We start from the raw sequence: 24867 nt of genomic DNA, 5'->3' as shown, positions 1-24867 counted from the left end.
GCAAGGGGTTAGCCCATCTTTTTGGCCAAAAATCATGAATTTTCAAAAAGGCTTATTTTCATATCTTTACATCTCTTGGACCTCTGTCTATTCAAAAATGTTATTGCAGATCATTTCATGAAATATGAAATAATGACACTTTTTGACAAAAATGGCAAGGGGTTAGCCCATCTTTTTGGCCAAAAATCATGAATTTTCAAAAAGGCTTATTTTCATATCTTTTCATCTCTTGGACCCCCGTCCATCCAAAATATGTTATTGCAGATCATTTTATAGAATGTTAAAAAATGACACTTTTTGACAAAAATGGTAAGGGGTTAGCCCATCTTTTTAGCCAAAAATCATGAATTTTCAAAAAGGCTTATTTTTATATCTTTTCATCTCTTGGATCCCTATCTATTCAAAATATGTTATTGCAGATCATTTCATGAAATGTTAAAAAATGACACTTTTTGACAAAAATGGCAAGGGGTTAGCCCATCTTTTTGGCCAAAAATCATGAATTTTCAAAAAGGCTTATTTTCATATCTTTTCATCTCTTGGACCCCTGTCAATTCAAAATATGTTATTGCAGATCATTTCATGAAATGTTGAAAAAAGACGAATTTGACAAAGTGGCAAGGGGTAAGCCCATCTTTTTGGCCAAAAATCATGAATTTTCAAAAAGGCTTATTTTCATATCTTTGCATCTCTTGGACGTCTGTCTATTCAAAATATGTTATTGCAGATCATTTCATGAAATATGAAATAATGACACTTTTTGACAAAAATGGCTAGGGGTTAGCCCATCTTTTTGGCCAAAAATCATGAATTTTCAAAAAGGCTTATTTTCATATCTTTTCATCTCTTGGATCCCTATCTATTCAAAATATGTTATTGCAGATCATTTCATGAAATGTTAAAAAATGACACTTTTTGACAAAAATGGCAAGGGGTTAGCCCATCTTTTTCGCCAAAAATCATGAATTATCAAAAAGGCTTATTTTAATATCTTTTCATCTCTTGGACCCCTGTCTATTCAAAATATGTTATTGCAGATCATTTCATGAAATGTTAAAAAATGACACTTTTTGACAAAAATGGCAAGGGGTTAGCCCATCTTTTTGACCAAAATTCATGAATTTTCAAAAAGGCTTATTTTCATATCTTTACATCTCTTGGACCTCTGTCTATTCAAAATATGTTATTGCAGATCATTTCATGAAATATGAAATAATGACACTTTTTGACAAAAATGGCAAGGGGTTAGCCCATCTTTTTGGCCAAAAATCATGAATTTTCAAAAAGGCTTATTTTCATATCTTTTCATCTCTTTGACCCCTGTCTATTCAAAATATGTTATTGCAGATCATTTCATGAAATGTTAAAAAATGACACTTTTTGACAAAAATGGCAAGGGGTTAGCCCATCTTTTTGGCCAAAATTCATGAATTTTCAAAAAGGCTTATTTTCATATCTTTTCATCTCTTGGACCCCTGTCAATTCAAAATATGTTATTGCAGATCATTTCATGAAATGTTAAAAAATGACAATTTTTGACAAAAATGGCAAGGGGTTAGCCCATCTTTTTGGCCAAAAATCATGAATTTTCAAAAAGGCTTATTTTCATATCTTTTTATCTCTTGGACCTCTGTCTATTCAAAAAATGTTATTGCAGATCATTTCATGAAATGTTAAAAAATGACACTTTTTGACAAAAATGGCAAGGGGTTAGCTTATCTTTTTGGCCAAAAATCATGAATTTTCAAAAAGGCTTATTTTCATATCTTTACATCTCTTGGACCTCTGTCTATTCAAAATATGTTATTGCAGATCATTTCATGAAATGTTAAAAAATGACATTTTTTGACAAGAATGGCAAGGGGTTAGCCCATCTTTTTGACCAAAATTCATGAATTTTCAAAGAGGCTTATTTTCATATCTTTACATCTCTTGGACCTCTGTCTATTCAAAATATGTTATTGCAGATCATTTCATGAAATATGAAATAATGACACTTTTTGACAAAAATGGCAAGGGGTTAGCCCATCTTTTTGGCCAAAATTCATGAATTTTCAAAAAGGCTTATTTTCATATCTTTTCATCTCTTGGACCCCGTCTATTCAAAATATGTTATTGCAGATCATTTTATGGAATGGTAAATAATGACACTTTTTGACAAAAATGGCAAGGGGTTAGCCCATCTTTTTGGCCAAAAATCATGAATTTTCAAAAAGGCTTATTTTTATATCTTTTCATTTCTTGGACCCCCGTCTATTCAAAATATGTTATTGCAGATCATTTTATGGAATGTTAAATAATGACACTTTTTGACAAAATGGCAAGGGGTTAGCCCATCTTTTTGGCCAAAATTCATGAATTTTCAAAAAGGCTTATTTTCATATCTTTTCATCTCTTGGACCCCTGTCTATTCAAAATATGTTATTGCAGATCATTTCATGAAATATGAAATAATGACACTTTTTGACAAAAATGGCAAGGGGTTAGCCCATCTTTTTGGCCAAAAATCATGAATTTTCAAAAAGGCTTATTTTCATATCTTTTCATCTCTTGGACCCCTGTCTATTCAAAATATGTTGTTGCAGATCATTTCATGAAATGTTAAAAAATGACACTCTTTGACAAAAATGGCAAGGGGTGGGCCCATCTTTTTTGCCAAAATTCATGAATTTTCAAAAAGGCTTATTTTCATATCTTTTCATCTCTTGGATCCCTGTCAATTCAAAATATGTTATTGCAGATCATTTCATGAAATGTTGAAAAAAGACGAATTTGACAAAAGTGGCAAGGGGTTAGCCCATCTTTTTGGCCAAAAATCATGAATTTTCAAAAATCATGAACTTTCAAAAAGGCTTATTTTCATATCTTTTCATCTCTTGGACCCCTGTTTATTCAAAATATCTTATTGCAGATCATTTCATGAAATGTTAAAAAATGACACTTTTTGACAAAAATGGCAAGGGGTTAGCCCATCTTTTTGGCCAAAAATCATGAATTTTCAAAAAGGCTTATTTTTATATCTTTTCATCTCTTGGACCCCTGTCTATTCAAAATATGTTGTGTCAGATCATTTCATGAAATGTTAAAAAATGACACTTTTTGACACAAAATGGCAATTCAAAAAGGCTTATTTTCATATCTTTTCATCTCTTGGACCCCTGTCAATTCAAAATATGTTATTGCAGATCATTTCATGAAATGTTGAAAAAAGACGAATTTGACAAAAGTGGCAATGGGTTGCCCATCGTCTTTGGCAAAATTCCTGAATTTTCAGAAAGGCTCATTTTCATATCTTTTCTATCTAGATGTTTTGTATGACCCCCGTTTATTTAAAATATGTCATTGCAGATCAATTCATGAAATGTGACAAAATGGCAAGGGGTTAATAATCCCATCTTTTTAGGCCAAAATTCATGAATTTTCAAAAGACGAACTACTGTAAATTATTAGAAATTAATATTTTCAAATACTGGAAAAAGAAGCACTTTAGTAACATTCTAGATGTTGTTGCTTTATGTTTCTACTTACATGTAGAAACATAATTTAATGGAGACTCACCATAAATACCATCAACCTTACAATATTCATACAAAAATGCGATCTAATGATATGCTACTGGAATATATACTTATTTATCAATGTATTGCACAATGCACACACATATATGCACACTTCACACCCTACATCACATATTTGGGGGATGATGCAGAAATAAGAATCAACCTGATTTATTCCCCCAATACCATATGCTACAAAGAGGTGAACTAGAGGGTTTTTATCCTTTCATGGCGTTTCTGTTGACAGATTTTTTTTTAACCCCTGGATAATTTTAACGCCTTGATTTGAGTTTGTTTTTAATCATGGCAATATTGAAATTTATTCTCTTCTTTTGTTTTCAGGAACATTCTTATTTCTGCATGATCCCCTTCACAACAAGACAACATATTTTTGGTGTGTGTTATACTGCAGGGTAAGGACCATTATTCATATAGCGAGTGGACCCTATACTGCACATGTTGTACATACATGTATAATGACATAACAGCCTGACACCAACTTTAACATTATTAAATGTATTTACATACATTGGAAAGGGCACATTTTTCTTCTCCATATAATCAACTTCTAGAAAAACCAAAACTATATATTCATTGTAACTGAAACTGGAAGAATTAATGAAGCTCGGAAGGACTTTATATCAACAGGAAAATCTTTGAAATGCGAATCAAACTCTTATTTCTGAAATAAATAATACATGTATACCAGTAAAGATTTGCTTACAAATTACAAAGACATCATCTTTTAGAAAGCCCATACAGAAGCATGATATTACACACAAGAATAGGGCATTCGTTTGAGAGCACCCAATTGGCTGATAGGCTATCATGTGACACACAACAGTTTGTTATACAGTTATACATATCTTCCATATAACATATATTCTACATCAAATTCAGAGTTTCCCATCATGCACTAACATTTCAACCTCAGCCTGCAGCCTCAGCAAAATCCAACATTATTCAGAACATTCTGAATAGGTCCTTTTTATTTTGTGTTGTATTGACATCCAGAGAATTCAGTATAATTCAACTGCCAAAATTTGCTGATACATCAAGTTTTGGTATGGGGTCATGAATTTGGTTCAAATAAACATATTGGAAGCATATGCAATTTTACAATATTCAATGATTGTTGTCGCGGTTGAAATCGAGTCTAAAGTGATAAAATTGTAAATGTTAAACTCTTTATGTTGTATAGCGCCCTCTCAAGACTGGTATTACTTAAGCTTTAAAACAATGTTTCCGGACTACAATCAACCGATTCGCTATTCCCGTTTGGAAATTATAGATCGGAACTGCATATCCTGAGATTTTCATGGTCGCAGCTACCACGGAATGGCCTTAGGCGCTATTTGAAATATTTGAAATTTACCGGAAGCACAGGTAAATTTTGTATTATTCAATTTCTCGAGAGCAGAAGGGTTTTGTATTTCTAGTGCTTATATTACATCATTAGGGGCATCCAAATATATCAAAATTGTAAATTATTGCAACACAATAACAATAAGACTCTTTTTTTTAAATTTAGTCTTTGTGAAATGCCTTGATACAAATTATTTAATTCACCTGTTACAAATAATTGAATTTCAATAGTCGGTATGCAACTTGCAAAATTATATTACAAATTTATTTAGGTAGGGCAATCCATTTTGTTTGTCCTACCTAGCAAAAAAATAATGTATGCAATTTACATTACAAAAATAGCCTATTCATGAAAATTCAGGTTATGAAGAATTCACTTTACTTAAATCTTCATTCACATAATATCTGACGATGGCTTAACAAGAACTGTTAACTTCCCTGTTGGTTAAATGGCCCTAATGATTTGTACAGCACATTTGGCAGAAATCAGAAATGACCAACTGTATCCATTTTGGCTGGAATGCTGATATTCGAGAATTGCAGCTGTAATATTGAGACACTCTGTGCCGCAGTCTTTTACTTCTTTTGGCATTAATCTTTTACTTCTTTTCATGTACAGTCCTAAATAATTATGGAGTTCCTTCATTGTGTCAAAAGGAATGTTTAATGTAAATGCAATGTCTTAGGTTATATGCTACCATCACACACATGCATTGAAGACATTACCAAATATAACTATATGTAACAAAAAATAAAAAATGGCTATATAGTGATTTTCCATTCCATTTATGCTACGCAGGGACAGAAGTTAATTGAAAGTGGAAACACTGATAACCTACATGTAATGATACAGAGACTAGTTTTCAAGATAATATTCTGCAATAACTGATCATTACTGGGCCCTGTTTTATAACACGCATTACTGACAACAAGTTACAATAGCGCAGGGCTGCCAACTTTGAGCGACCAAAAAAGGAACCATGATGGCAAAAAAAAAAAAGGAATTTCAAGCAAAAAAAGGAATCCTTTTAAACAATGCGCGACACACTTCCAATGCAGAAATTGCCATTCCTCATGCTGTTTTTTCCATATTAGGACCTAGTTTATTTGCAAGTAGATATTTTGTTGTTGTTATTTTGGTGTTATCGGCGTTTCATTCTTTTTGAGAATATTTTTCTCTTCAAGATGTTTTAATGTTAGTATTCTATTGAATTTGTGATCAAATCAACATTTAAGGGCAGTTGTTTGACGTGCGGTATGTAAAAAAAAAAGATAGTTATTTAAAAAACATAATAATTCCAGGAAAAACGTAATGGTTGGCAGCTCTGAATTAACGGTTAAAAGCTACTGAAATCGATAACAAGTTTTATGAAACAGGGCCCTAGTCATGTGCAATAGCTTTAGTGTTATTTTATCATTTTGTATGCACATCCAGTCCGTCTCGTTGTACGCTACCATGATTGTCAAGCCGTATCTCGGATTAAGAATCAGTTATCTCTGTTTTACAAACGTGTAAGTGGGTACTCAATACTACTCATTTAATATTAAATTCTTATAAAGCTGCTTTTTAAGTTCAACATTTCCTAAATTTATTTCATACATATATATGAATTCACAAAATCATATTCAAATCATGAATTAACAAGAGTAATGCATGCAATGCATTTGTTTGCTACAAAAATAATACAAAACTGTTCTTTTGATCAAATATATATTCCTTGGAAAGCCTCTTGAAATTAAAATCCTATTTAAAAGACTTTAAATACACAACTCAAACTAATTTACAAAAAGTATTTCATATTCAAGGTTTAACAGACATGAAGGACTGATAGACAATGCTGAAGGATGTATCTGCTATGCTATACTGAAGTGGACAAGTAGAAACCTACCAGTTTTGTTGGACGGTATTAAAATCACTTTTAACAAAAACAAAAGCTAAAAGAAATCTAATGCTACGGTCACAAACTTTCATACCAACGATAATTTTGTACGAATCTCCCTGTTTTTCTATTGTCTGAAAATCGTTTGTCAGCGTTCGTAATGGCATTTGTGACCGAGGCTTTAGCAACAAATTTAGAATTAGACATTGTAGTCCTGTACAAAATATAAAGATTGTTGTACTGATACATTTACAAGCCTTGATTTTCATTTTTGTTTGTATTATGCAAAGCAGCGGCACAGGTACATTATTATTAATCTTTAAAATGCTGTGCAGCTGAGGCAGCTTGGACATACATGTACATTTAGGGCTCGTAACATCTACTGATCCATTTTTATTATGTATATATCACAACTGACCACACAAGTACGTATCTGACGTTTCAAACAATCAATTCACTGTGGATTTACAAAAACAAAATATTGGCAAATTAATTCTGTGCAATGAGACTGTGTTTTGCGTTGCTTTATTGTTAATACCTGATTCCTGTTTTCAATGAGATGTCAAAGTGTCAAAACATAGAAATTGCGTAGAAATTATATTTAAAACCAAGGCACAAAAATGATACATTTGAAAGGACTTTATATTTCATTCATTAAAATTATAAAAGAACAGAAAGTAATGATTATGAGCGCTGGCTCTGAATTGTAACTTTTTAAAATCTTATCATGTAGTGATCAGCAAGCATAAAATATTCCTTCTTCTTAAAAAAAGGTAGCAGTGAGTGTTAAAAAACATACTCTGGACAAAAAGTTGATAAAAAAAGAAAGAAATCGGTATATTGCATCATCAAACAAAATATATAAATATAATGTCCTATTAAATAACCGGTTTCACCCATTTCCTCTAAATTATGTGATAGATTTGGATTTAGTAATACTATCTGATATTTAAATTCTATCCTACCCTAAATGATTATGAAATATATTGAATACAAAAAATAAATCATTATATATGTACTTCTCACATACATGTAAATAATAATTTAATAATCAAATTGGCAAATTCTAATGCAGAATGTACATATGGAGCCAACATCGAATTCTGTAGAACTTTGCAGGAATTATGAATATGTCATGTATGTCCTATCTGTGAAATTTAAACGTTAGCAGTTTCCTAATGTTCAAATTATGCAAGGAAATCTGTTTACTTGCTAGACTTCACTGTCAGACACTATTGAGTGACTGACTGGCTTTTTTTCTTCCTTGGTAATAATATACATCAAATAATCTGTAAAGTCTACATCAATCACCCACTTCTTGTAATGGCCAAAATTAAGCTGAATGAATCTTTGCACAGCATAAAACGTACGACCATTCGGTACATTGGTCTGAAAATCAGACTATTACTTACTGGCTCTATAGCTCCTACATGTAAGTCGATTCGACAACTAATAGTCGTTATTTTCCCATTTAAACAAATTTCAAGCCCCCTTTTTTTAGGGAAGTTCTAAATTAGTATTATCTTTCAAATGCTGTTGAAATTTAACCTTTTCATTTTGTTTTGACCTGCAAATGGGACACAGTACCTTTTAAGTGATAATTATAGGTATTACCGATGCTTGAAGAGTAAATAACCTTTGTGAATTTAACGAAGGGGTAACTACACTCTGAGTTGCCATTTATCATTGTATAATTTCCAGAATACATGAAAATATTGATGAGTTTCTACATCTACACCACCAGCATTAACATTTAGATACATCAATGAAAGCACAGCTAATTATTCCTGTCTCTAAAACAAACTGTCATCTCTGGTGTAAATGTATAGAAATGAAGCAGACTTATCATGAATGTGTTGAAATATCCTAGATATCCATCATGTTTGGGCAGTAGAGATAACCCTTCATAATGACCTTTCTAACAATATTTGTTTGTATTAATAAAGTTATCATACAAACTTTGCAGAAGGAAATTATCCGTCTCTTAATCATGTACTTCTATAGGAGCATATATCTCAGGTTATTACTTCACGAACACTTAATTTGGAAACAGGTTCTAGAACATGACACATATTTTTAGAGTAATAATCTTTTCATTAAAATGATTCATATCCAACTTCATTTCAAAGTCTCTCAGATAGTACACAGATACCATGTCACACAATTACACAAAGGGTGGAACACCACAACTCTTTGAATGGTACATGAACTCCTACCATAGCATCACAGAGAAAATCTGTAACACCGCTGTCCTTTCCCAAGTTCTCAGCAGGTCAATTTAGTTGAGCCTGGTCCATCTGATCTAGATTCCAGATGCTAACGTGTGTTTGACAATAAGACCTTGCAGTGTACACAGATGGAATGCCTTTCTGGTTATATCAACTCGAGCGATACATGAAAGCTCTGTCTAAATCGCATCTTTATGTGTTTGTCCTCTACCGTTCGTCCTCTACCATCTGTCTTGCAGAATTTAGCCAGAGAAGACATGGTCACTTGCGTCCTCCTCGCTGTATCCGCTATATGACTGGATGGCATGTGCAGCCATGGTACCAACGTTCATCATGGGTGAATTGATGGTCCCAGTAGACTTGGCCGAGTCATCTTTAGAGGGACTGGTCGATGGTGTCTTTTGACCCTCCGAAGTGCCACTTGTTGCAGACCCTGCAGACATTGCAGGTGATGCCTCTGGGCTCTTTGCCTGTTCCGCTTGCTGCTCCGCCTCGCTGGACGTCTTGCTCTCTGCCTCTTGTGAAGCTGCTGGAGCGCTTGCTGCAGGAGTTGGTGGTAAGGATGCCTCTGCCTGTTTTTGTGGGGTAACCAAAATGTCCTTTGCTTGCTCTTCAGGAGTTGCTGGTGCAGAACTCGATACCTGAGGCTGCTTTCGTGGAGATGAAATTGGAGCTTGTTGGACATTATCCTGCTGTTGCTCAGGGGTTGGTGGACTTGTCGCTACTGTGGATGTAGTGGAGGTATTGGTGCTTGCATCCTGCCTGGGCCCTGATTGAGATGAACTTGATGGTGTCCTCTGCGGTGTTTTGTTGACTGCGCCTTGCCGTAGAGGACGCTTCTCTTCCTGTCCGTTCGGTAACGTCTCCTCTGAAGCTGATCTGTATCTACTGAGGAAATGGGAGACAATGGTAATCCTTGTAAAAACTCGAGACTGCAGATAGAGCACTAAAAACATTATAAAAGCATTATCAAACCTGCCATAAGTGTGTTATTTGATCATTACAAAAACTAATTTTCGTAAAGTTTATCTTTTAAACTACATGGACCTGTATCTGCTGAAATGTTCAACTTCAGAAAATTACAGAGGAGTAATAGGACATATGTCTTAAAAACAAAAACATATTATTTTGCCCTTTTGAGGCATTAATTGTCAGAATTCCTGAAGGTAAACATTATTTGTAAAGTCGGTGCTTTGGCCAGAAATATACAATAAATTGCATTCATCACACTAGAACTTGATAACAACGTACTATAAATTTTTCCCTGTCTCGACAGCCCCTCTTCTCTCTGATGTGTAATGCTAAGGATTCTTCATCATCTATCTCTAAGAACTTACATGTATTTTTTTTGTGTGCGTGTGTTTCATCTCTTTTGGGGGCAAGGAGGTGCTACTTCTCAAAGATTAACAATAGCTTTTAACTCTTTTCAAGTAGCCTATTCAGCAAACCTGCCATCTTCTACCTTCTTCCCTTTAGCTCTTAAACAAACTAATATATCTTTTGATAATAATAATGCTATGAGTGCTTACTGTTTGTTATAAAGCTCTCCACAGCATTATCATTACCACCGTCACTGGATTCAATTACGATTCTCCACTTTCCAGCGCAGACTCTCCACCTGACTAGGGAGCATTCCAGTCTGTCGCCTTATTATCCAGGTGTGCACATGCTAATCCAAGCACATTAACTTTCCCATCACTAGGTAGGAGAGAAGCAATAGGCCTGTTTCCATCAGCTTGAGATTGCCAAACAACCAGCTATTTTAACTATCCAGATCGCAAATTATCCAGCTACTTTGCGTCTTCATCAGCCCGCAGTTGCAATTAGCAGGAGATTTGGTAGAGATAATCATCAAAAGATATCTTGGGCTAGTTTGCAAAATATCCCGCTATTTGTTTGGTGCGTCTTCACCAGCCCGAAGACTCACATTATGTGTGAACGCTGATGAAGACCCGATTTGTAACTTTGGGCTTATTTCCCAAATCAGAAATAGCGGGCGATTTGGCAATCTCGAGCTGATCTCGACAGATATACCTAATGAATATAAAATGCCTTGCTCAGGGACCTATCCTACCCATGTCCTCTACATTTTCCTTGTCATTGCTTGTGCGTTGTAAGCCTGTAACGTGTATACCAAGATCATACCTGTACCCATTTTCCATGAAAGCTTCCTCCTCGTCTTCATACTCCTCATCATCTTCCTCATCCTCCTCCTCATCATCGTCACTGTCAGAGTCTGGAGCTACAAACTGGACCTTCAGCTTGATCTCACCATCCTGTGATAAAAGAAGGGAGAAGGAAGGATGACAAAATCATTTTAAATATCAAAGGTAGAGTAACAACACATGATGAATGGCAAAAAAGAAAGAAAAAAATGCCAAGTTTGGTTTAAAAAGGAGGTACTACATGTACATCTATGCACAAAGAGGACTAGTAAAACATGGGTGGTATTCTCATAAGTTAAGCCGGGACTAAGTCCAGACTAAACAAGAATTTTAGTTCACACTTCTATGGAATGCCAGGTTTCACCTTCCTCCTTCAATATTCATGACAAAGATAATCCACCAAAGACTTTGTTGAAATTTACTTCATACTCATAATATATTTTTCCTCCCATTTCATTGCAACATTAATTTTTTGGACACTTTTCATTGAAGGATTAAAATAATCTGTACAGGGTAAATTAGTTTGCAACAGGCACTCCATAAAAGTATGAACTAACTAAGTACGCGCTACCGGAATACCACCCATGGTCTTATTAAAGGGCAATCCAAACCTTGAAATAAGTTAATTTTTTTATGATGGCAGAAAAATAAAGAAAACTGGAAGGCACAAGTTTGAAGTAAATTGGAACAATAATGAAATAGTTATGATTGTGTGAAATTGGAGATTACAAAGTCTCTGCAATCTCTAATTGGCAGTTTGGTCAGTGGATTGTGGCATAGTCATGGATAACTCTCCTGTTCGTCATGTACAAAAATATCATTAATTTCCAATTTAACATTCCCATACATACAGGCCCGAATTCACAAAGGAGGTTTGTCGACAAACCTTGGTTTTCGTACATCATATGACGCGTTTTAAGCGTTTTTTACAAACCTGGTTTGTAAAGAACAAAAGGAGGTTTGAGCTCCAACCTTGCTTTGTAAATTCGGGCCAACGTGTTTCCTTTCAGACATTCATAACTTTCTTGTCCGATTTCGTTCAGACCTTCACAAGTGTACAGTGTAGTTCTCTGATTTTTCTGCTCTCTATTAGATGAGCTTGCTATCAACGTTTGATTTCCCTTTAATGCCTGCCACCATGCTTCAGCTAAATGAATCCATCACACCAACTTGGGACTTGAGGGGAAAAAAGGACTCTATTAGGCCTCCAGGAAGAACAGAGCCATTTTAATAATGGCTCTGAATAGAGCATTTCAGCCGTTTTTTAATTCTTAATTCTTCATTTGTAAATTGTATTCATTTAAATTTATATAAACGGAAAAAAAACCCAAACCAAACCAGATATAAACCCTGATTTAAAATTTACAAATCACCTTAACTCTTATCGTGCCAAGAACACTGTTCTGTGCATGCGCTGGCGTGCCACGCTCACATAATAGGGTTTCTGTTGACTTGCCATGCACACATAAACTCTCATTCGCTCGCGTGCCACGTACACATTTTCATGCATAAGTACACACGCTAATTGTTTATGCCTATTGTGCGATGCGCATTGCGTGCACGCATGAATCTATATAATAATACTCTAAGGCGTCGAGGGGGGTATCTGGGGTCCATTTTACAGCGCCCAAATCTCCCCTCCCGCCCGCCCCCGGTCGCCGCCGGGCGGTCCCGCGGACGGACGACGTTTTAATCTACCCATTTGGCCACGTCCCCGTTCGATCTTCGGTCGTGGTCGCCGTCGACGTCGATAAAGGCGGTTTCGGGGTCCCGGGGAGGACGGGCGGACGAGGGCACGGCGGGCGTCGCGGATTGCAAGGAGGCGACGAACCCGCGAGAGCGAGTCGGCAAGGCGTGCATCCGCCCTCTGTGCAATCAACAAAGAGACACACAGCGGACGAGAATCTACTCTGTCAATGGATGTAGCACATCACGTAGTAACGGTTGTGGCTTACCCCGAGTTTAGGCCTCTTGCTATAGGATACGCTTTGTAGCATGTAAGAGAAATACACATTAACAGATGACTCACCCGGGTGAGGGGATGTAAGAAATGCACGCTCTCACGGGTTGGGCTTACCCGTGTTATGCGTCTTTTTATATGATATGCTTTGTAGGCCAGCCGGACCTGCTGCGTGTACGAACGTACGTGTATAATGTATGCGATGATTCTACGCTCACCGTCACACGCACAGCTCAGTCGCTTCGTCTTTGATTCTATGATGATTGCCGTGATTTATATATCTGTATCTGTATGATTTGGTCAGCAAAATGTCCTTTCCAGACACATCCACGCTAACGTATTTGTAGACAGAGCACGCTGTGTGTGGGTTGACTCTAATCAAATTATAGTTTACGTGAATAGAGGTATGCAAGCAGGGTTACTTTGGTATTATCCTGTTCATGTTTACTGAATATTGAAAATCATTCTTCAAAGTAAAGTTTTCACAAGAAATTCATCGTAACTGACAGTTCAGTTGCAAGCTAGCTGCCATGAGGCACAGGCAGTGCAGTGCGCCACTGCTGCCGAGCACTGTCGGAACTGTGACTGTGTGTGAGGTGAGGTGAGCTGAGCTGAGCTATTATAGAGTAGACTCGACAACATTTTGAAATTGCTCTTATTGCCCCTATATTTCAATATAGTTTCGTGACTATAGAGGTATGAAACCTGAGCTTAGATTGTGATTATTCTGTCCATGTATAGTTGTATGCTAAATTTCGATAATCATTTTTCAAAGTAAAGTTTTCACAAGAAAATCAGACGGTCGTTTAAAAACATAGCCATTGGCATTGTCTATAGCTGGATAGAATACTTTTACTATGATACAGTTCCTTCATCAAAACGGTGCGTCATTCATGGTCAAACAGCGTTATAAAAATCGTCTAGATTCTAGGCCTAGACCTTATATATACATGTATATGTGATGTAGTAGAAATAGGATGTGATGTTTAATGGAAAAAATTAATCAGTAATCATAGCTATCTCTAGCCCTTTTCTTCCCCAGAACTCTGGGGCTTAAAACCGGCCGTAATTGCAGCAGATGCTGTATTTTCTGAGCTGAAGTGAATTTTTTTATTTTATTTTTTTAAATTGAACCGGTTGATATATTTAATTGACGTTTCTTACAGGTATTCGGACAATGATTCCGGTCAACTTGATACCTCATTCATGAATAACGGAGCTGTATTTCTTGCGTACGCGAAGAAAATGACCGAAAAGAAGCTCGCCACGCAAACACAGAAATTTATGAATATCAATCAATATTTTTAATTAAAATATAATAGGTCTATTTTAAATTTAAATCAGTCAAGTCTTTATTTGATATTTATTAGCTTATTTTTAATTAAAATATAATATTCTAAATTTAAATCAGTCAAGTCTTAATTTGATATTTATTAGCTTATTTCATGATGAAATCAATTATAAATACAATTGTAAATAGAATTGTTATATATGTCAATCTTTACGGAAGCTAAAGGCTGAAAAGTTTGATGCCGCGGACGAACGCAAAATGGCTGCCACATCAAAGAGCGCCCGTTTAACGGGCGCAAACAGCTAGTGCTTACTGTATTTGTGGAAGGGGTTTATTGCTGTTTTGATTTTGCGTGCTTCACATATACCGTTACATTGGATTTTCCTGAGAAAATTGCGATATTTTATCATCAAATTTGTCAGTTTTAATCATGGCCCCTCAGATTGTGTGCGGGAAATGAGACAACAGATTGGTTTGACAACTCACTGATAGTGCTTATTTACTTTACCAAAATTACAGATTCATGAAATGATATTGGTATCAACAGAAAGAGGGTTAAATTTTATACAACTTTAAGGTACAATTCTTTTTAATACAATTTACAGATGAGATGTTATAGTGGATCAAACATAATAACAATTTAAACTACACGCACTTGAACCAACCCTAAATTAACTTGGCACACAGGAGATTAGTGGCTGGCACAATAGGGATTAGCACTGTGGCACTGGGTGCATTGCATGGGGGCAGCTTAAGAGTTAATAAGACATTTGTGCATAGCTAGAAAGTAAATCAACGTCACAAAAAAGTTACCTGGCATTCTGTAGGTAAGCGTTTGAGGACTACAAAGTTGATAAGGGATAACATAAAACCCAGCGTATAAGGCTCGTACCCAAATAGGAATTGGGTTTAATGCGTGTCCCATTGTATCTAAATGCGTACACATGCATTAACTAGTCTACTCAAAAAGATATGTATCTGTTCACTGAGAATGTATTTAAATTGTCAAATCGCTTTGGAAAAGCAATATTTGAAGCACATACATGTTGAATACAGTATAACTACATGGAACCCCTTATACTAAGGCCAAAACACATTTTGGTGATTAGTTCACTTAAAACTAATGAGACTCTGAGGGGAAACAAAGTTTAAAACAAGTCGTTCTCTCTCTTCATTATGTTTCATATAATACTATAATAATAATAGTAATAGTTCAGTTCTTGTATAGCGCATAATACGTCATGAAATAACATCTCTATGCGCTTCCAAAGAGCTTTGGACTTTAATACCCTAGCTTTAACTCCGGCAGCTTTATCAGCGCACAGTGCATTTCAAGGAATAATCCTACCAGGTACTCATTTACCTCACCTGGGTTGAGTGTGGCAAATGTAGATCAATGTCTTGGCAAAGGACATTCGTGCCGCGGCGGGACTCGACAGTCCGGTGACGTATCCACATGACCACAACACCTCTACAAATAGGCTGTTAGTTTAGTTTAGATCAGTTTAGGTTAGTTTAATTAATAATAGTTGCTTACACAGTACATCCCTCTCTATCATGAGTAATATTCTTCTATGTTTTGTCTATGTTTGATACAGTGTGAGTATCATGTTTTGTACTTTGAAACACAAATTATATCACACTGATGGAAATTATGTATGGTTAAAATATGTATGTTTAAAATATATATGTTTAAAATATGTATGTTTAAAATATGATATAGAAATCAAATCAAAACCCACCTGCTGTGAGAGTATCTCCACAGCATCAGCATGCTTCATGTCAAGGAGATTGATGCCGTTGACCGAGAGGATGGCATCACCCACGTAGAGCTCTTGGCAACGGTCGGCAGGGAGATTGGGATGTATCTCAGAGATCAGGATGGGAACACCGTGTTCCTTACCGCCCTGCAAAGAGAAGAAGAGAAGAGATGAACAGAGATGGAAGTCAGTGATTGTTCTTTTTCATGGCACACACTGGAACACACCACTTGGCCCATTGCCTACTATATTACAGCCAACGGAAACAAAGGAATTCATTCTCCAGTGAATACACTGTTTTACAACATATTCAAAAGTATGGATGTTTCTTTCCTGGCGACCTAGTCACAAATTATTCCATTGACATGTAATTAATGAATGAGCTACAATACTTGGAATCTTGTCTGCATACAATATCTGTTGCTATGTCGGGAAAACATTGGGCAAGATTTCAGGTCATCAGAAACCAACTTTGTTAAAAATTTTGCAAATAATTTGACTATGTTAGTAAATCCTTGTTTTACAATATAAATGTGAGGATGTAACATACCCATTTACGGTAGACACCCACCATAAATATATTATGGCCATTGGCCTAATAAAAGTTTTAGAAACTGGGCACCATCAATAAAATTAGGTGTCCAGATTTGCCCATGATACACCTCTGTTGTTAATAGCAGTATCGTGTATGAAAATCTGAACAAAATTTGTTGAAATATATGGCCAGTAGAGCAGACACAAGAAATGTGACACGGTGGACCTGGGGTATCATTGCTGTATCAAAGGAAGTAATCCTCTTCTTGACGGATACAATAATAATGAATAATGATATATCAGGTTTGTAAGGTGCAAAATCCACTTGGAATCAAATGCTAAAGGCACACTTGTGAAATAAATAAAAAAAAGAACACATAAAAGCATCTGCATTATGAACAAAGGAGGAGAAGTATGGTAGAACACAAAATTGACAGAATAATTAATTATAAGCTGATGATTTTTTTTTGTAAACACTTCAACTGATCTATTATTACGAGTCTCTTGAGGGAGGAAATTCCACAGCAAAGGCCCTGCGTGAGCAAAGGTTATCAATAATAGAAGGAGTAAATGCTTTCATTCTGTTATTTCTGTGTAACCACAATTAATTGCAGGGCTTAAGGAGGGACATCCTAATGTGAGAGGCATATTTACTATCAATATTTGATTCTTTTTAAAGCCCCTCTGAAGTGTTGAGAGCACCTTATTCGCCAAAAATTTGATGGCAAAATTTCACTTTAAGTGAAATAGTATGAGAATGTGATAGAGGGTGTCATTTAAGACACACTTGTGCAAAAATTACCCCACCCCCCCCCCCCCCTCGGAAAAAAAAAATGTGTTTGAAGACAAATATGGATAAAAAGAATACATAATTGGGGTTTTCTGTGTTTGCAAAAAACCTAAATTTTGTATTCTTTCATCAATATTCAACTTCTAACACATTTGTTTTGAAAATCCTTGCAGTATTGTGTTTTAAATGAAATCCTCTTCCATATTATGATACAATTTAAGTGAGATTTTGCCATCAATGTTTTGGGCTATGAATCTGTTTTTACAAAAATATACATGAGCCTTACTGTTATGGACATTCCTAGGCCTTCCTCTGGTTCTTTCACCAATGTTACCGTCCTTATATCACCAACTCCTCTGTTGTTAATAGCAGTATCCTGTATGAAAAGCAAATAATTTACAGTCATATGTCAAATTGTATCTCTTTTTATATACTGTATAATTGTGAACAGTACAGGTACATGTAGCCAAGAATTTAAAAATGACAATTGACGAAGCACATACATCTGGCAAATTTGCTAAAGCAAATATTTTTTTATCTTAATGGGAAGATGCACATACATATTTTACAGAAAAACTTTCTCAATTGACATTACCAGTTTCATCTTTAATAGCAAAATATCTCAGTCTCATGATGGACCCTCCAACTACATGTATGTATCAGAATATCCTTTCCATGGATCTTTTATCTTAATCAAAGGCCTACAGCAACCTGGGAGTTTCTGCATTAAGGGGGGAGGGGTAATTTAGTCATAAACAAGTTCAGAACCTTCTACATGTAGCTACTGGGAAGTCCATACTAGATGTATTGCAAGAAAGTGAGAAGTTCTGATGCTGAAAAGATCTTTGGACTACCATCCATGGCAAATCATCATTTACTTTAACCTTTCTATTTGACCTTGACCTCCATACTCACATGACCCTCTGGCTGCGGGACATGCCTCCTGGTTGCACGGCGCCCTCTACAGGCCCGGATGACTGTCTTGTGTCTGTGAAGGTGGATCTCTGCCTCTAGTTGATTCCACAGCTTATCGTGCTCTGGTCCTCGAAGGTCGCGACCAAGGAGCTGAATCTGTTGGATCCTATGATATAAAAAGAAGAAGGAGATAGTGTAATAGGTTAGATAAAGTCGTCATCAAATCATACTTTATTCAAATTAGTATGAGTGCAATACATAGACATACTTGCAAATATGTGCAAAGTCAATTCACTCTATTTTCCAATTTTATCAGAAAAGTTAGTGATCCTCCAACGTAGATCATATCTTTTTTATTCATGGTGAAGTTAATGAAGAAAAAAGGATTTCAAATTAATTGGTTGAATCGTGGGGAAAACCTGTCATAAACACATTTCCAATATTTGCTCCTTAATGCTCGTAATCACCCCGTTTCACAGCACATTAGACCGCCAACCATCTAAAGTCATGGTAACCAGGAAGAGGGATGTTTACCTGACGACATTTAATTAAACTCTCCCAACTCGATGCATGACAAAGTTGTATTGAAAGTGACACATTCCAATTTCATCCGATACCGTTTTACTGAGCAGTCTGCATATTTAATGGATGGAAAGTTGACAATGATTGGTGACCTTGAGTGCATACAGTTTCTACCCCAGTGAAAAACCTTGAACTTTATATCTTTCTAATTCGCAGGAGAAAGGAGCAAAAATTGATTTGTAATGTTCCATAACACCCTATTGTCCTCATGCAATTCCTGATTATATAAATGTAAATGTAGATACGCCAAATCAAAAGGAGCCGTTTTAAAATTAATGCCAATACCGTTTGCAGTGTAATTGCATTACAAAAATGCACTTTTGTATGACAAGTGAAGAGAATAAACCATTTGCTGGCTTGACTGATATGATATGAATTGTTGATGATTTTAAACAAAGGCAGTGTATTTGTATAGGTGTTTGTAAAGCTATCGGATGATGCAGTCATCTTGAGTTCATAAAGAAATGATTTCATCCTATTGATAGAACAAGGCATGAAGGACTAATACAACAATGAAATGATAGTACTACCAACCACATAATTAGAGGAACCTGAGCATGCTTACATGTTTGATAGAGATAAAGTGATGGAATATTTTATAATGAATGTTTTTGAAAGTACTGGGTTCTCTAAAAAAAATGAGCTGTTCAAACATCAAAGTCAACCCTAAAAATACAGTTAGCCTTCATTTTTCCCAATCACCCCCTCCATGTTTCCTTCCTTTGCCAGATTTGCATCTGTTTTCTGCATCGCCCAAGAAATCCCATCTTCCTATCATCAAACACATTGTATGTAGATCTCACAACCTAATGAATCTAAATTGAAAGAATGGGTTGTCCACGAAAGGGAGGCTCGGCGGTGGAAGAAAAAAAACATAGGAAAAGTGAGTGATTTACAAGTAGCTCTGGGAAGCTCCAAGATACTGCAGCTCTGATGATCATAAAATACATGTAGCTTGAGTATGAGGACAAACTAGTAGCTACATGTAGAAATTTGAAAATATGGAACGGGAAGCCCATTTTAACTTAGAAATTGCAATTCATCACTGGTAGCTAAAAGTCTGTAGGCACACACTTTAATTTGACACTTTGAACACATTTCCATACAGCCTTAAAGGGACTATGTCCCATTTGCAGGCCAAAAAAATGAAAAAGTTAAATTCCAACTGCATTTGAAAGATAATACTAATTTAAAACTTCCCTAAAAAAGGTTGGGCTTGAAAATGTCTTCAAGTGGGAAAATAATGAGTATTAGTTGTCAAATCGACTTTAGGGCTATAGAGCCCAAAAGTAATAGTCTTGATTTTCAGACAATTGTACCGAATTGTCATACGTTTTATGCTGCGCAAAGATTCAATCAGTTTAATCTTGGCCATCACAAGAAGTGGGTTATTGATGTAGACAAATGCTCATGTACCCACAACTCTTTTCATGTATGTTATTACCAATTAAGAAGAAAAAAATCCAGTCAGTCACTCAATAGTGTCTGACAGTGAAGTCTAGCAAGTAAACAGGTTTCCTTGCATAATTTGAATATGAGGACACTGCTAACGTTTAAATTTCACAGATAGGACATACATGACATATTCATATTTTCCTGCAAAGTTCTACAGCATTTGAGGTTGGCTGCAAAAGGGACATAGTACCTTTAATATGCACAGCTAAGACCGGCAAGGCATTGTGCAGGCTGCTATTAAACAAGGTAACATTTACAAAGAGTGGAAAGTGCATATAAAGTGCCTTGTGTGGCTGTGCACATATTCCCACAAATGAGCCACTAAAAGCTGCACAAATGAAGAGTTGGAAGCTCCGTTCAAGCACTTTAATACACACTGTAACTCAGTACACCGCTTCAAAAATCACCATGTGCAGCAAAATGTGCAGCAAAATGTGAAAAGACACATCCATTGTACAGTACATATATGTATTAAAAAGAGCACTCCACATTTTGCAGGACACCCGGTATAACTTTTCATCCCCAACCTTCCAGGTAAAATAGTTTCTACTCTGTCTTTTGCTTGTTTTTAAGAGGTTTCTCTATATACTGTATATAAAGAAGAGCTTTCCTAAGGTCTAAAATAAATCAGCTTTTCCTCCTCAAACAGACACCAATTACTTCCATTTTCTACTCAGACATAATTGTTGACATGAAAATAGTGATTTCAAGACTTGCCAATTAAGAGACTTGTCAATAAAGAGACTTCAATGATAAATTACAATTACAGAGTTGTTATTGCTCTTTATGCTAATTCCTAGAATTCTGGACCCACAAACATCTCTAAAAGGAGCAGGCCTAAAAAGGAGACACTGATTTGAACAGCTCAAGGCTGGATGCCAAGATCCCTCCAAATTTCTCCCCTACATCTTCCTCTTTCAATCAATTTGTGGCTCATCCACAATCTACCGGTATCCTACATGTACATTGCGCCTCTACGCATGATAAATGTCTTTGAAATACAAGACTGTCTCCCTTTTTTTCTTCTTTCTGCCTGGCACACATATGTGCCTCAAAGCCCATACATTAAGTACAACCTTCACGGCGGCTAGCCAATCTAACATTACATGTTTAGTGCTCAGCCATGGCCGTTTCCATTATCTTGAGAGCTACATGTATGTTAATACATGCAGAGCTCTTTTTGTATGCAGCACCGGCACCAGAACAAACCAGACAACACAACTTTTGGAGATCGCATTTCACAGATCTGTGTCCTGTAACATGAAGATTTAATGTACATCAATACTGTCTCATAATTATACACATACATGTACATGTATGTATGTCACCAAGTTTCAATCAAATCTCATTAAATGTACCCTAAATCAATCACATCTTTACCATCAACAGCAGTTTACAATTAGTTCTAGATAGAATATATGGAGAAAAATTGTAAATTGTACACTTGATTGTAAGTCAATTTTTTTTAAAAGTTCCCTTCCAAATCATGTGCTTCAACTTATACTTGTACTTCAGGTCCGTAGTGGCCAGTGTAAACAGGGCTGGTCGATAAATCATTCATGTTCTGACTCTTCCGAGATAAAACGTGGAAAGCTGGGGGGAGGAAAATGTCAAAAGTGCAACATGACGCACAATGAGATGGTTGACAACAACAAGATATTGAATTATACAAGGGAATAGAGATGAATTTTTAACAGCTTTGGAAAGTTAAACAAAAACCAGGCCAGTGACCTATTAATTACAGAATGATAAGAAGTGGGACCGGTTTTAAAGGTAAAGGCCAGTTTTGGAAACGCCCCTCTCTCAAAAAATAAAATGGAAGCTCTTATTACCAATCATGTAAAAGAATATGTTTTGACTATAAATATGTGATACAAATTTTGCAGAGAAACTGCCTACTAATTGATATATTTGGTAAATTATTATATCTATTTGGACCTGATAGGTATTGCGAACATGTCGCGTAGTCCCATATACATCTTTCTGTGTACAGTGCTTGTAACTTTATCAAGACTGGGCCAAATTTCTTATAATGTTGATGATTCCAGAACCTTGCAGTACACACCAATACTTATATGCTAGATGATCAACCTTTTCTGATCGATTCCACAACGTTTCTTTCACAATGCAATCACATGACCATAACTGGTCTTTATCTTTAAATGCATTTTATCTTATTTCTAAATGCACTTTATATCAGCTTTTGGCTGTGACTTTGGATTTTTTAACACTAATCCTTCTCAATGCTTTTCAACTCAATTCAATAAAGCAATCAAATTAGGGTTTAAAAATATAAGTAAACTCAAGTTAAAAATCGAGCCTGATATAATCAAAGTCATATTTGTGGTTACGGTTGTTGGCAATGGTTTGAAATGTAGCTACAGATGTTCCACTTTTAGAATGTTTCTCTATTCAATGTCTGAAAGCAAGTTCACGCTGGGGCTGAAAGAGGCAAAAACAAAGCTGTCACAACAAGGCAAATTATCAAGGCACTATCGCTGCATTATCACATTATTGATCGACCTTCAACACAAACGCAGCCTTGGGGACAAATGACGTACTAATAATCTATTATTCATGTAATTTGCGTTTTGCATCGTTTGTCCAAACAGGAGATAAAGCAGTGATCCCTGGATTGTAGCTGGAAACATTCATATGAAGAATGGGCTACGCCCTTCAATGCCTACATGTACATTGTAGATTTTAAATAATATAAGAGCTGGTCCAACCTACATGTACATGTACATGTACATGTAGGTGAATGTATTATGCAGTGCCGGAGCATGAGCCATCCATTAAGGGGCAATAGAATGATTGCATGGGAAGGCACAGGTCTCACTCGCAAAATGAGAAACAAAATAAAAAGGCTACTGTTAGGGGGAGAGAGAGAGGGAGGTGGTCCAGGGCTCCTTCTTTTCCCATCCATTCCCCCTTCTCTCTTTCCATCCCTCCTCCTCTATTTCCATTTCCCCTTCTTCGCTTTCCCTCAACACTCCTTTCCTTTTCTCCTTATGTTCCCGCTCCACATTATTCCTTTACTTTTTTCCTCCCTTTTCGAGGTTAACTGAGTTTTTTTGTTGAATTATTGTTAAATAATGAATTGTAAATATGTTTTTAATTTTTTTAATCAAATCTCTGTAAATCATGCATGCAATTCAGCCATTGGCTGCGATATGTTGATGAATAAATACCATACCTTACCTTGCCTTCTCTCTTTCCATTTCCCTTTCTCCCTTTTCTTGCTTTTGAAATATATTTCATCAAACCATGGAGGGGGGGGTACATGTACATGCCCCCTGTTTCTACACGACCCATGTGTGAAGAGGTTTGGCATTAAACATCTAAATGACCTATTGAATATTCTCATGATCTTCAGAATGTTTTTTTTTTATCTTGATCAGGATTGGACTCAGTATTCTGTACAGAAGGGGGAGCAGAATAGGCACAATTCCAAACAATCAAATCTCTAAAACGCAAGCAAAAAAAGAAGAAAAAAGCTAAATTAAATTCTTGGATACAAAAAGACAATTATAGGAGAGTTTTTAGCATTGTCTAAGCAGCCTTATTTTGTCTCAAAAAAGGAGCACAATAGCACAATTTGGGGGCTCACATTTTGTGTACTCAAGGTATCCCATATCACGTATGCCATGTAAATCAGCTACTGATCTCCATTACAAATAATGACAATGAGTGCATTACAGGAAGACAAATGCAAATAAACTACCGTAAATTGGAGGAAACTACAACTGAATGGCAATATGGCTTCTCTCTTAAATGCTATTCAAATTGGGAAAACATGTTTCACAAATTTCATTCATTTCTTTTCTGAGGTATCTTCAATTAAAATAGGGTGTGTATTCACAATCACAGTCAGCATACATTGTACATGTATCTGTCTAGTTGGAGTTTTTAGCGATTAAACATTAATTAACTATAAAGCAATGCATACATGTTGCATCACTTTGGAGTTCCACAAAGACATCTAACACTTTATATTCATGATACAGTTAGATCTACATGTAATTTTTCAACCATTAAAACTTCAGAATCTATCTACTGTACGGTACACAAAAAAGTATTGCATGCTCAGAAACCTGAATGATAGGCCCTCTGATTGCTTTTAAGGCTTGAAATAAACAACAGCTATTTGTCTTACTATGAACTTACCGTAATTAACGGTGTATTAACCGTTTTTTTTTTTTTTTTAAAGTTTCGATTTATGCCCCTTCACCTGGCGCTATGCCTGGCAATGTCTCCCAGCTCAGTTATCGGTGTGTTGACTCACCACTCGGAAAGTAGAACAACACTCAAATTTGTCTGTCATCTTGGTTTGAAAGTAATCTTTCTGATAGATTTCAATATGTAGTTTATAATAATAATTCCTC

The 24867-nt window shown here is 35.9% G+C and overlaps 1 protein-coding gene across 2 annotated transcripts in view; it reads right to left on the bottom strand.

The window, feature by feature from the left end:
* Positions 1 to 8362: 8362 nt before the first annotated feature.
* LOC591258 (Golgi-associated PDZ and coiled-coil motif-containing protein) overlaps positions 8363 to 24867 on the bottom strand; it is a 32559-nt gene continuing 16054 nt past the window's right edge. Inside the window, exons 4-8 of one of the 2 annotated variants that reach the window (XM_011669053.2) lie at positions 18446 to 18611; positions 17817 to 17906; positions 16189 to 16353; positions 11176 to 11306; positions 8363 to 9915 (exon numbers count right to left, since the gene is read on the bottom strand). In XM_011669053.2, the coding sequence (XP_011667355.1) occupies positions 9273 to 9915; positions 11176 to 11306; positions 16189 to 16353; positions 17817 to 17906; positions 18446 to 18611 (1195 nt within the window). In that variant the 3' untranslated portion in view covers positions 8363 to 9272. Of the gene's footprint in view, positions 9919 to 11175; positions 11307 to 16188; positions 16354 to 17816; positions 17907 to 18445; positions 18612 to 24867 lie in introns of both variants that reach the window. The other variant, XM_790829.5, reaches the window with a different exon arrangement.

The sequence above is a fragment of the Strongylocentrotus purpuratus genome, unplaced genomic scaffold, assembly GCF_000002235.5.
Source record: "Strongylocentrotus purpuratus isolate Spur 01 unplaced genomic scaffold, Spur_5.0 spur5_scaffold_21, whole genome shotgun sequence".
NCBI lineage: Eukaryota > Metazoa > Echinodermata > Echinoidea > Camarodonta > Strongylocentrotidae > Strongylocentrotus > Strongylocentrotus purpuratus.
This window is presented reverse-complemented; position numbering and strand designations above follow the sequence as displayed.